The following is a 13562-nucleotide window of genomic DNA, read 5'->3' as shown; positions in this document are numbered from 1 at the left end:
TGCAAGCCGTTCACAGCGTTACGTTCTAAGTTATTGCTATTGCATTTATCGCTTCCTTCTTGCCGCAAAACTGCCACTTTTTTGTTGTCGGGTTTCTCGTTTTGAGCTTAGTTGAGACACCTGCTGTGCGGGGCATGTTCGGCCGGTACGCTAGCTACACTGCTGGTTACAAACAGCAATCGCTGGAGCATGTGAACTGAGTGGCTGGACGACACTTCGGCGTTGATTTGTGCACTTTCGTTACGAGAGGAAACAAAAAAGAGTTTCGAGCTACAAAAAAGATTTGTCGCGCATTTCACTGGCCCAAACAAGCAAAGCCATCACGCGAAATTTTCGTAGTTGTGACTCCTGTGACTTTTTTTTTTTCCTGCGTAATGAACCCTTCCGCCAAATTGGCGTGAACACTTCTGAAAAAAAGGTGGGTTCATTACGTGAGTAAATACGGTAAATGCAGTACCTTTTACCTTATGCACAGTAAGGAATCATAATAAGAAACATAGGGCATTTTTGGTGCCATTGTTAATAAACACATTCACATAGTGTCTCTTTACACCTGCGTGAGAGGCAAACATGAGTTGTTATGGCATATGCCCTACTGAGTTGAATATGTGCTTGCAGGAGTGCTGGAGGTATGGGTGGGGCCTGTGGCAGGCTTGCGGCTGGATTTCTCCAATGCAAGCTATGTGGCGCGGCTGCCCGAGGGGGCTGCCGCTGGTTCAACAGTGCTACATGTTCAAGCCTCAGCCATGAGCCAGCCTGGCCTAGCTGTCACTTACAGTCTAGGGCCAGACCAGGATCAGGGGCCCTTTGTCATCCACCGAACCAGTGGTGAGATCAGGCACTCCCGTGGACCGCATGCAGCGATACTTAATAAATGTAGGCCAGTGCAAATCGTAAATTTTAAATTTGAAGCCAATAGTTATTTGCATTGAATAATTTTAAATCAAATTTGAATAGTATGTATTACTATAAAGAAAAATTGGCACATTTTTCATCAAACTAACCTGCACAATGTTTTTATTTAGTTGATACAGGGCATTTGCAAATATCATTCTTTTTGGCTCGAAGGAAGTGGAAACAACATTGAATACTGGCAGGATTTGACTCTTGGTAAAATACTAGCGATAACCCGTAATATACGTTATGTTTTAAAACCTAATATACTTAGAGCATATAGGCCGGTATATAGCAAGCTTTTACATTTAAAAAGTGATGAGTCGATGTGCGAGTGTTTTGTTCATTTGACCTTGAAGTGGGGCTTTGCGGCAGTGTGGATATTCTTTGGATTGGCGTTTTCACAGTTTAGCACACTTATACTGCATCAAAAGCACCTTTACAGAGGAATACAGGTGAATCAATATATACTCTTCTTAATTCATCTCTAGTACTTCAAAATATACAGTTACTTAAATTCGAATAGAAGTAAATTTGGATAGCGTATTATTAGTTCGAATGTTCAATGCACTTGAGTATTTGCTCAAGTCTAGTTGACTGCTATGAAGGTTATGGAGCTTGTTGGTTCGTGAATGTTTTGCAGGCACTGTGAGTGTGCGAGATTCCAAGCAGCTGGACTATGAGGAGCGCCCCGAGCTTGAGCTGCCGCTGTGGGCACATGCAGAGACACCCTCGGGGGCCATGCTACATGGCTACGCCCGGCTGTTAGTGCAGTTACTGGACCAAAATGACAATTCGCCACGTTTCTCCCAAGAGCGCTACGTGGCCTCGGTCTGGGAAGGGTGCTCCCGTGGAACCTTTGTTGCACAGGTAACTCAGTGTCCGAGGGAGTCATAGTGTGCTACCAAAAGTGTTCTCATCTTGTCTCCATCACAACTAAGTCTGCTCAACGAAGGGACACTACCGTATTTAGTTGCATAATCCTCACTTTTTCTTTTTCGCGGAAACCGATAAAAAGTTGAGAGTGCAAGAATTGCGCGGTGAAAATTTTCCGCGACAACGTACGATAAGAAAGATAACAAAGTAGCCGCAGATCGGGATCCTCACGCCAGCAACTAACTGCAAGCTTTGAGAAATACTAATCAGGACTTGCCTTAACAATAAAACCACAGGTTTAACACAGCAAGATTTATTTGTGATTCAAAATCTGGAAGCAAATAGTCTTGAGTTTTAGAATACCGTACACAAAGTTTGCAGGCGTAACGTTAGCGTTCGTTACTTACCGTATTTTCTCAAATCTTGGCCGACCCTTAGTTTAAGCCGACCCCCAAAAGACCAAAGGCCGGAGAAAAAAATTCTTACCTCAAATGTAGGACGAACGAAACGGCGAAGAGAGCGTTCCCCAAGGGAAAACATTTATCGAACATGAAGATGAAACAAAGCACTTGGTTCATAATGCAAATAACTCGAGAAACATACAGCGCCTAGATGATCCTGTTGTGTGTGCTTCTTTGTTGTTTTTTTTTTTTCGTTGATTCTAGTTATTTGCATCATAAAGATGCTGCGCTCACTCCTAGTCGTCTTTGTTGCTTCTCTCGCCGCTGACTTCCTTGTCGCTGTCTTCAAACAGTGCACAATCCTCAGTGCCATCAAGCGCAATAGATAAGCTACACTCTACGCCACGCACAAACCACTCAAAGCACTATTTGAAATGACAAACACTTCGCCTCAACACGAAGGAGTGGCAGGAAATCTCTGCGAAGTTTTCTCCCGTGGAGATCTTAGTGCCTGTCAAGATGTGATAACGGACACATTGGTCAACTGCTTCCGCAAGGCAGGCTTCGATTGAGACAACGACAAGCGCATAGAAGACGCTTTTCGCGAGTCGTTCTCCCACTTCCTGGCAGCAGTTCCACACGAAGTGTCTGCGGACGACTTCGTGGAAGCGGACTTCAATGTCCAGGTCATTGCGAGCCTTGCTGACGAGGACATATTAGCTGCGGTCACAGGGACCCAGGATTCCCAGGCCAACAGCTCAACTGATGCGGAGGATCCTCCGGACGAGGCGCTGGCTACACACGCGTACTCTGCCGCTGAAGTAGTGGCAGCGTTTGGCGCCATTTGCCGTTGTATCGGCGACATGGAGGGAACCGGACTGTCGCACCTCGAGAACCTTGATAAGATCTATAGCGTCTTCAACTTAATTTCAAAAACGAAGAAGCAGGCCAAGATAAGCAATTTTTTTTTTCTCGCAAATAAATCATTTTGTTGCGGCGTGTGTGGGGAATTAGTTGTCATTCTTGAATGCAGCCTATTGTAGGTGATGATGCTACAGGTAAGCTCTCAGGACCTTTATTACAGCGAAAGCTGTTATGAGATCACTTTTCGGGTCACGTGCAGTTGTTGTCCACTGCCGCCGCCGGTATCCGTAACAACATCGTGTGAAGTTAGAAAAAAATACCTTGCACCAATGACACAGTGGGGCTTGAACCCGGGTCCGCTGCGTGCCAGCCTAGTATTTTATCACATAGCTGCACTGGTGCTTGTGACTTGTTGTCAAACTTGCCTTAGGCAGGCTTTATGTCGGGAAAGCAATCACATTAATACGACTTATAAAGCGTTTTACAACAGCGAAAGAACAACCAGTTGTCGCAAAATGCGAATGGCGTAACGAGTGCACCGTCCTATGCTCCAAACCATCACTAAACCTTGTACTTGTTCTCCTGTTAACTGCGGCACATACCGACTTCATCCATAGTTTCTCATCGTCGTCAGCCACTGCATGGACAATTGGCACAAAATTCCTTGCAAGTGTTTAGCGGATACCATGCTTTTTAGATGAATGACGAAAATTAGCATAGCGAATGCCGGCCTACTACCCAGTAGTTTATTATTACAATCGAACCCCACTACAACAAAACTGATGAAGTGCGGAAAAAATTTCGTTGTAGTTAAATGCAAAAATTATAGCTAATCTGAGCTAGAAAAACAAAGGAACGTTTATTCTCAAAATTCAAAAAATGTCCGCTGCTTCCTATTCTTTCTCAGCAGCGTCACAACGTGATTCTCGCGCATGCATAGCGAGGCCATGGTGAAAAGCATTCTGAAACAACACCTAAAACCGCTTTCGTGAATGAACCAAACAGTTGCATTAACACGTTAACACCAGCAGCTGTCCGTCGTCAAAAGTATCCAACAACGCCGAGATGGAGGCAGGATATCGTGGAGTGACGACTTGCATTATGCTATGCCATTTTCATCATCCATCACTCGCGGCTAGCTGATCTTGTTGATAATGCGGACGAACAGCCGCTCTGATTAGTTACCACTCTGGCCAAGCGTGAACATAATGATAAGCATTAAAATAGGCATCGTTCTGCGGTGACACCCAGCAGCTGCGTAAAGGAAACCATGAACTGAGCGACTGAGTTTTAGCTTCGGATCGTCTGCGGCTCAAAAACACGCCAGTGGCAAAAGCAGTGCAGTCTCATTGCCATCGTTGTCGAGTAATGGCAGCGCCCATGCTTGCTGAACAGCAGCGATATAGAGGAGGTTTCTGGTGGTGCCAATGCATGTTTTAGGCTTCGTTGACGCATTTTTAGGCTCTGAAAATGCATCGAAATGTTAAAGATTGGGTTTACTGCATAGAATTCAGTATCTGAGCCTGGAGTTGCTTCAAAATTTCATTGAAGAGGGACGATCGAAGAAAAAGTGTTCGTTGTGGCGACAATATTTATGCATTAACTCTTATGTACTGCTGACAGGGAATCGTGAATTTTTCGTTGTAGTGAAAATTTCGTTGAAGCAGCATTCGTTGTAGCGGAGTTAGACTGAAATGCCCTTGTGGGTACCAAACAAGTGTGCTTGCAGTAGTTACCCAATGAGTGTTTTGAAAAGCCTATAAAAGGCTGCTCTGCTAGCTTTCGGTGTGACTGTGCTGCGCCTTCCGTGCAGGTCTAGCGTTTTTTTTTTTTTTTTCATATCAAATTTTTCATATATTGAACTAATTCTCGATCCCCTTCGAGTTCGATATATATGTGTTCGACTGTATAGACAGCTGAAACAAATGAGGCAAAATAAAAATGGCAGCTATGACGTCATCATAACTTGCTTCTTTGACTGAAGCATGGTGACATGAGGGAAGTAGGGCATCCCCAAAGGGTCCCCTTCGAGGGTGTCAATGGCACTGTGGAGCCGAAGTCTCACGCAAACTTCAAAATTAATTTAAAATACCTTCCAAGCTATATTCACTGTTGATATTTTGCACATGATATACGGATGTTGAAGGGAATCGACCCTGCAGGCTATCTTGGCCGCAAAATTTTGTGTCACTGCCTTTCTAAGAATTCGCTCACGTATCCTCTCCAACTTTTTTCTGTTTTCGTGATCTACATAGTAGTCTCCCTCTGAGTACTTGTAAATTAAAAAAAAAAAGCTAGACAGATCTCTGACAAAAAACTTTAGGGAAGTCTAATAATTCTGGCATTTTCGGAAATGGTAGAGAATTTATTCGTAACATTGTTCTGCTTCTTATAAATTAATAGACATCATGAAGTTGTTTAATGACTGTTTGTACAATAGTAGTGCCTGTTTGTGTCACCTCATTTGCTAGGTCTGGCTTGATATTGTGTGGCACCAAATTAATGGTCCTTTTGTTGTTGCAGGTGTCGGCACTGGATGCAGACCGGGGTAGTGGGCTGGTGTACCACATAGCAGGTGGCAACGTGGACCAAGCCTTTGTGCTGGAGCCCCCCTTGAGTGGCCATGTGCGCACCAACACAGTCCTGGATCGCGAAATTCGGGACACATATATGCTCACCCTTGTGGCAACCGACGATGGCCAGCCACCTCGCACGGGGTCATGCACTTTACACATCACAGTCATTGATGCCAATGACAACCAGCCTGTCTTTCCGCCAGACAGTGTTGTCAGCATTCGTGAAGGTTCGTTTGTCGCATACTGGATTTATATGATTGAATAGTACATTTCCATGTTTCGGCTACTGTCAGGTATTATTGATAAAGCTCTAATTAATTGATAAAGCACTTAAACTAAACTTGTCATTGGAAGCTACGTGCCATCCGCAGGAATAATCAGACACTGTTTGAAAGTCACTGACGGCTTCAGAAGCAGCAGTGAAACCAGTAGAGACATCTCGTGGCGTTTTGTTCAACAATTAACCCTCTTTATAAGAGGCACTGATATAAAAGACAATTGGGTATAAGACACCTTGAAAAAAAATTTTTTTAATGTATGTGCTCATTTTATCTTAGTGCGATAGCCCAAATTTGTGATGGTGTGATAGCTAATGATCAAAACAACATTTAATCACGTCATTATAGTACAAAATAACAATGCAATAAGTGTCAAAATATATTTTAACAACCATGCTAAACAGTTGGAAGTAACGCGAGCGTGGACGACGTTGGCCGAAATTTCAGTCTTGCCTTTTGCGGCAAAGCGCCACCTGTTGATCGCAGCAGAAACCTTATTGCTTATAGCGCCACGCAAACTCAGCGGGGCAAGAACAAAGCGAAAAACTAAGTGCAACTATGGCGCAACTGTCCCTCCGTGCCGACGATGCGATATGCACCCCCAACGTGCGTGTGCCCGCTATCCCATGTGCGTTTTTGTTGTCAGGTTTGCCATAGTGAACTTTGTGCTATGCAGGCCACAATCAGCTGGTATATTAGCTACATGAATGGTTTTAAGTGGTCAAGCATGCACTGTAGCATGGAAACCAAGCGGGTGGACGTCACTTCAATGTTGAGCTGTGCACAATCATTCGATATTGGCAGAGCTAATGCACTGCTTCCTCACTCATCTCATGTAATTTCATTTGTCATGTGCTAGGGCATGCAGCACTGTACATCAGATAGATTGCCGAATTGATCCACATCATTAGATGTTGGCAGAGCTAATGCACTGCTTGCTCACTCGTCTCATGCAACTTCACTTGTCACGTGCAGGAGCATGCAGCATTGCACATTAGATCGAATGATGAATTTTTCTGTATCATTAGATGTTGGCAGAGCTAATGCACTGCTTACTCACTCGTCTCGTGTAACTCCATTTGTCACGTGCAGGGGCATGCAGCACTGCATGCTCACTTGTTTTGTTTATCTTGACTTTCACGTGCAGGAGCATTTAGCAAGCACGTTCAATCGAATTCCGAGTCGTTTCGCATCATTAGTGGTTGCTCCGGCAGCTATTGCTAAAATGCCAAATGTTTGGTGTTTCTGTCCCTGTTTTCGCTGTACAGTCAAACCTCGTTATAACGAAGTTGAAAGGGTATATGTAATTACTTCGTTATAGCCATTAGTTCGTTATAGCCAATATTCATTTATACCGACAGTTAGTCGTCAACAAGAGAGAATGTACATGCCAAGGAATATCATCACAGCAGCCCGCCGCGCAGAGAAAAACAGCCGTCCGAAGGCAAAAAATAGCAAGATAACAAAAAACAATGCACTTTATTACCGCCAAATTCAGCACACCAGCTGGCAGATCGCTTCGAAGCATATTGGTCTTAAACATTCTTGACTTTTGCCAACTCTTGGTCACGCGGATGACTGCTTTTTCAGCTGCAGCAGCTATTTTGAGTCCGTCCTCGTTGTCATCGTATGCACCAAAGAAGCAGCACAGCAGCTCTGTCACATCTAGTGCTTTCGCGGGCGTTGGTACATCGGGTTCGTCATTAGGCTCAAGGTGTCAACACATTCGTCACTGTCGTCATGCACGTCCATCATCGTGCGCACTATTTCTGCATCTCACAAAACTTCAGTTGTCACGACGTCAGCATTGGCACCACAGTACATGCGGAATGTGTCGCAGTCAGGCACAACGCCGGTGTCAAGGAGAGCGTACGACGACGTCAGGGCCTGGTCGCCTGCGGCACTCAGCGACATCGCAGAAATCTTCGACCACTTTTTTTTTTCGCCAGACTCAACGGCTTTCAACATTGCTGACTTCTGCTCGATTGTTTATTTTTGCGCTTACGTTTGCCGGTGCCGTTGTCCATCTCGTGTCTAGCGGCAGAAACTGATAGAGGTGGTGTTGCTCTTCCACAGCGAACGCCAGTCCGGGCGGCATGCAAGGCACCGGCACGGAGCTGAAGGGTAGGAGGAGGTCAGATGCGTGGGCGGGTCAACGAGTTCTACAGGAGAGGGGAGGCCGGATGACGCGCATGCTCGCGCGAGTTGCTGGGCGGGCAAGTCCATTAGTTTCTCAGGAAAAGGGAGGCAGAGAAACTCGCTCCCAGAGGCGTGGTGGCAGGCTGCAGGCCGCTATGGGGAGCACAAGGTGCAAGTTTTGAAGTACCGCAGTCGTGATAAGACGTAAATCGACGTGCGATATGAGATATTGAATTGATGTATACCAAAATGATCAGTAAATGCTCATTGCAGACAAATAATGGTTCGTTATATCCATTGTGAGGAATTTTTTGTTTCGTTGAAGTGAGGTTTTAAATACATGAGCATCTATGGTAATTCTAAGGTGAATTACAATCGCTTCATTATGTCCATTAGTTTATTATATCTATCTTCGTTATAATGAGGTTTTACTGTATAACTTTTCAGTACAGAGATATCGCTTAATGCCTTGGTGCACAAAAGCTTGTCACAAAATCGCAAATAACATTCGTGTTTTACTATTACGGTGCTTGTGCATGCGTCTGTGCAGCATTTCTGGTGTATATTCGATCAGTATTTTGATAATCAGCACAGTTAAGAGTTTTTCACTGCATAGCTTCAAGTGTACGGCAAATCTTTAACTCCTCATTATTGGTGAATTCATAAAATTTTTGCTGCAATCATTTCATGCTGCTTTGAATTTTGATACTAAGGTAATTGGATAACTATTAAAGATGTGTTTCAGACCACGAGTGAGCACTAACCTATAAAAGAATATTCCATGACGTCAGCTAGGTTTTCAAATTTCTTCTTTTAAAAAACAACCACAGCAGAATAGGATCAACTCCCAGAAGGGATAGTAAGTATAACTAATAATAATACATTTTTTTCTCTCCCATGACTATACTTTCAAACACGAGGTGCAATGCTGCAGAAGCTATGCAAGAAGTTCGGTCCGCAAAACGTATCACTCCACACTTACTGTGGTCGGCTCTTGTTGTAAATGCTCGCGAGTTCCGAGCAAGCACCTTTAGATGACACGTCATCACACCTGCAAAACTAAATACCGAGGAATGAAAACAAGAAGATGCTAACCGATACAACCCTGTAGTAACAACTGTATAATGTGGTTTATTTACTCGTAGCTTACAAAACATGCTCATTTAATATTAAGCCTAAAAATGAAAACAAAAATCTATTTTGGCTTGTAACAATGTTGACATATTTCTTAGTGCGAAAGCATCGACTGCAAAAAGTTTCGCTAGCCTCTAGAGGATTGCACCGGATGTGTAAAGCGGAATATAGTGACATGTATGAAGCATATGACAGCATTCAGCTATTTGCATGCTGTGCTATTTTGTGAGTAAATGGTAATTATTGTTGTACACTGCATTCTGTTATGTACTGTAATTGAGAAATGTGTTTAAAGTGTGTTTACTTGCAATATTCGTACAAAATCCTATCCTCAGTCTGTCTCGTAGACATTGAATTTTTTTTTTTCTATTCTAACATGTCTGACATCTTTATATCCTCCCTAATAAATGGCAACACAGCACTGCAGGTTGTGGGGTCTGCAGGTGGTGAGCGGCACCATGCTTTTAGAGTGAACAAACACAGTAGACAGGGTCGGCACAAACCAAACAACACATATTTGTTTAACTACTTTTTAATCGATGATATCGTCAGCCAAATCATTATAAATCAATTGTAATCAACCCGGTAAAACAACCTTGCACAAAATTACCCAGCAAGTAACAACATAACAAACACAAGAGCACACAAAAAGCGACGTCGCCAACGCTTGACTCACCACGCAGGCCCCCAGTAGACGGCCTGCAGTGCCGTGAATTGGGGACGCACCGCAAAAGACAACCGTTCGCGTCAAACACCACGCGCAGAAGAGACTCGCTCAACTCTCCCTGCTGCCAGGAATTTATTGCCAGCGCTGTCTAACAACAGGGATGATGATAGCGGTGATCTACACTCGCAAACACAACGCCACCTACCGATCAATAGTTGTGACTCCGAAATACGGCTCCTGCGCGAGGCATGTGCGTCGCACGGTGCAAACAACTTCACAGAGGGTGTCAGCATCCCCACTAGGTATATCTCTGTAAATAAACCCCTTCAACAAATAGCGCCCGTTCACGGCAGTGACCAGTGTGACTTTGTATGCAGATGCTCGAGTAGGCTCCACGGTGACCACGATCACAGCCAATGACGTCGACACACACCCAGTGCTGCGCTACTCTTTGGCTGAGCCACGTGGCACCTTTGTGGTGGACCACTTCTCGGGTCGGCTGCTGTTGGCTGAACCGCTCGACTATGAGCAGCAGCGCGAGTATCAGCTGCGGCTGCATGTCTCTGACACGACACACGTCGCCGAGACCCTGGTGACCATACGAGTGCTGGACACCAACGACCATGCACCTCGCTTTTTGCAGCCATTTTACAATGTGAGTTTGCTGTTGTAGTGCTGCTCATTTCACCCATTGCGTTTGTTTGAGAGATTATCCGGTCATTTTAAAAATGAAAACAAATTCTCTTAAAAGAAACCATTTCCCTTGTACTCTTAAAGAGCCAGTAAACAACCTCCAGCATTTTTTTTTTGCTCGCCAATTTGTATAGTAGACCACGGTGATCACATGTTCTTAATGTTACAGCGCTTTGAACCACTTTCATTTGAAAAACTATTCCCGCGTCTTTTTCTTTCTTAACAATCTCCCTCCTATGTGCAGTGGCATAGGCTTGCCCATGGGCAATTTTACATACCACTGAGCTCATGGATTTGTCCTTTGCCCTACAAAATGACCCCTTGGCCCTGCGATGATGCAGTTTCGCCGTGCAGTTCGCATTTTTATTTTCTTGTGATGCCCTCCACCGTTTTGTGGAGCCTGAGACTACCGGGAGAAGTGGTATTGGCAGATTGAAAGCCTCCGAGATAAAAAGGTGACTTGATCGCTAGAGCCAACCTTCCCGAGTCGCCAAGCCTGTGGCATGCTGCGAGTTTTCCTTACGGGCTTTCAGGTGTGTCCCCCGTCAAAAGGACAACTGCGCACCACCGGCAGCGACAAGAGAAACGCCGTTGAAGCCTTTTTGCCAACGATATTGTTTGTAAGGCTTGAAAATAATACGCAAGAAAATCTGTTTCTCATATAATTTTAGGCATTTATAAGCATGACTAGTGCGAACTCATAGAATATTGGAAAGTGATCCACTTCAGGTGGCAGCGCGAACCCGAAAACAGAGTCGCACCGCAATGCTTGTGAAAGGCATGTGGATATGTTGATATCAACTACAGAAAGTTTGCCGAAGACTATCAACAAGGTGGAACGACATCTTGAGCTACAGAAGTGCAGGAACATTTGTGATATACCTTACCTTACTCCGGCAAAGGTTTCATGGAGTGCGATGAATATACACTGAAACCTCGTTATAACGAAGTTGAAGGTGACCACAGTTATTTCGTTATATCTATTATTTTGTTATATCGATTATAACAGTTTGTGGCAATGCATAAGCATGCAAAGAAGGGAACTGCCTCGCGGCCCGATGTACCACTACGCGACCACGCGGGACATGGAAAATAAAGTCAGTCGAATCTCATTAATTTGAACTTTTAAGTAATTCGAACTCATGCTGAGGTCCCGTCAAAGCTGTGTGTATTCCGATGGGCGAAAACGCCCTGTAATTCGAACACGCAAGCACTTGCATCGGTTAATTCGAACATACTGCGCTCCGAAAATGCTCTCAGCACCATGCCCAATTCCGCAGCGGCACCTTTCAACGCTGCGGGCGAAGAAGGAAAAAAAGAAAAGGAAAGAAAAGATTGTGGCCGATTGTTTGCTCTCTCTCAAATGCCGATTTGCGACACACCTGTGCCACGCTTCTCCCTTTTCTGTCTCTGCAAGTAGAGACCCTTCTCCTTTCAAAGCAGTGCGCATAGAAAGAGAGAAAAAAAAAAGCTGTCGCAGAGTGTATTCCTTTTTTGGGGCAGAGGGTAGCAGCCATGGTAGCGGCAGAGACGCAGTCGTTGCCGTCTTGAGAGGGAAATCGCTTTGCATCGCGGTGCCGCTTCTCGGTCATATGACCCGCTGAGTGCTTCCTCAATCCTCTCCACTGGCTGTATGAGGAGGACGGCTCTCTCGACTGCGCCTGGCGTGGCTGTAAGGTCGGCGCAGGAGTTTTGAAATAGCTGCGCTGAACAAGCGTCAAACTCCGCAGAAAACGATATACTTAATACACTATAATAGGGCTTTTTTTTATAGACTATTTGATAGACTAATTTAGTTCGGTATATCTATATACCGGTCAATTTTCTTTGTTATAGAGCTTTCTAGGGAAATTTTGTTTACCTTGGTTACATCCGTTATTTCCTTACATCTCGTTGTGCTATAACGAGGTTTAAGTGTATCAGCCAGCGCTAAATAGCTTTTGTGCTCCGGTCATTTGCTTTAGGGTTATGCGTACTACGTACCTTGTTTGCGCATGAATGCTGATGCATGCACATTGTTCACTGCTGTGCATGCTAAAACGTTACTTACATGGCTTTTATTTTATGTAAACATTGATTGACTTGCAATAAAACAATTTATTGATGTAAGTTAGTGGGATCAGCGTTGTCGTTTCACTAGGCCTGTGTGTGGCCTCACTCACTTACTAAACTAAGTATGCAAGATACTTGTGAGCTTCTAGTAAGCAGTGTACTGCAATGTACTACAGTGGACTCCCATTAAACGAAACTCGGTTAAACAGGAATGTCGTATAAACGAAACTATCTAGGCACTTTTGGTTGGTCTACTATATATATCTTGAGAAAGGTATTAGGTAGTCGGAACATTTTTTTTTTTCACCTACATCGGTTAAATGAAACTAAAACGGGCAAAATTCATAAACGGGGTAAGTAGCCACAGCAGTCTTGCAACCATGAAACATATACCAAAGCTAGCCTAGCCAAGCCAATACAGCAATCACACATGTCCGCGCATGCCGAGGAGCGATCGATGTCCCGTCATGAACTTGAGATAAAACCAAAAAAATGACAGCACAATGCACTTTCGCTCGCAACGAAAGTAAAAATCATTCAGGAACTTGACCGCAACGACCTATCAAAGACAGAAATTGCGAAGAAGTTCATTATTTCCAAGTCCACGCTGTCGAGGATACTCAAGAACAAAGGGAAGATGGAAGAAGCTGTAAAGCTTGGGAACTTCACCACGGACAGAATGTGGATGAGAACGACAGCATACAAAATAGTCGAAGATGTTCTTTTTCTCTGGTTCAAGCGAGCGCGCAGTGCGAACTTCCTCATTGGCGGCCCCATTTTGTAAGAGAAGGCCAAAGAGATTGCTACTCGGATGGCGATCGAGGACTTCTGGGTGAGCAATGGCTGGCTGAGCCGTTTTAAAAAGCTGCATGGTCTTGTCTTTAAGACAGTTTTTGAAGAAAGTGTGGCTGCAAATAGAGATATCTGTAGCCACTGGCAACAAGGGAGGTTGCAAGAAAGTTCGGAAGCCTACGATCAATAGAATGCG

General features: G+C 44.4%; 1 protein-coding gene across 1 annotated transcript in view; it reads left to right on the top strand.

Moving 5' to 3' along the window:
• ds (dachsous cadherin-related 1) overlaps positions 1–13562 on the top strand; it is a 228881-nt gene that overhangs the window by 198029 nt on the left and 17290 nt on the right. Inside the window, exons 19-22 of the mRNA XM_075882295.1 lie at positions 619–828; positions 1538–1764; positions 5559–5838; positions 10207–10484. Coding sequence (XP_075738410.1) covers positions 619–828; positions 1538–1764; positions 5559–5838; positions 10207–10484 — 995 coding nt within the window. The remainder of the gene's footprint in view (positions 1–618; positions 829–1537; positions 1765–5558; positions 5839–10206; positions 10485–13562) is intronic.

This window comes from Rhipicephalus microplus, chromosome 2, assembly GCF_043290135.1.
Source record: "Rhipicephalus microplus isolate Deutch F79 chromosome 2, USDA_Rmic, whole genome shotgun sequence".
In the NCBI taxonomy this organism is placed as follows: Eukaryota; Metazoa; Arthropoda; class Arachnida; order Ixodida; family Ixodidae; genus Rhipicephalus; species Rhipicephalus microplus.
The sequence above is the reverse complement of the archived record's forward strand: the minus strand, read 5'-3'. Positions and strand labels throughout refer to the sequence as shown.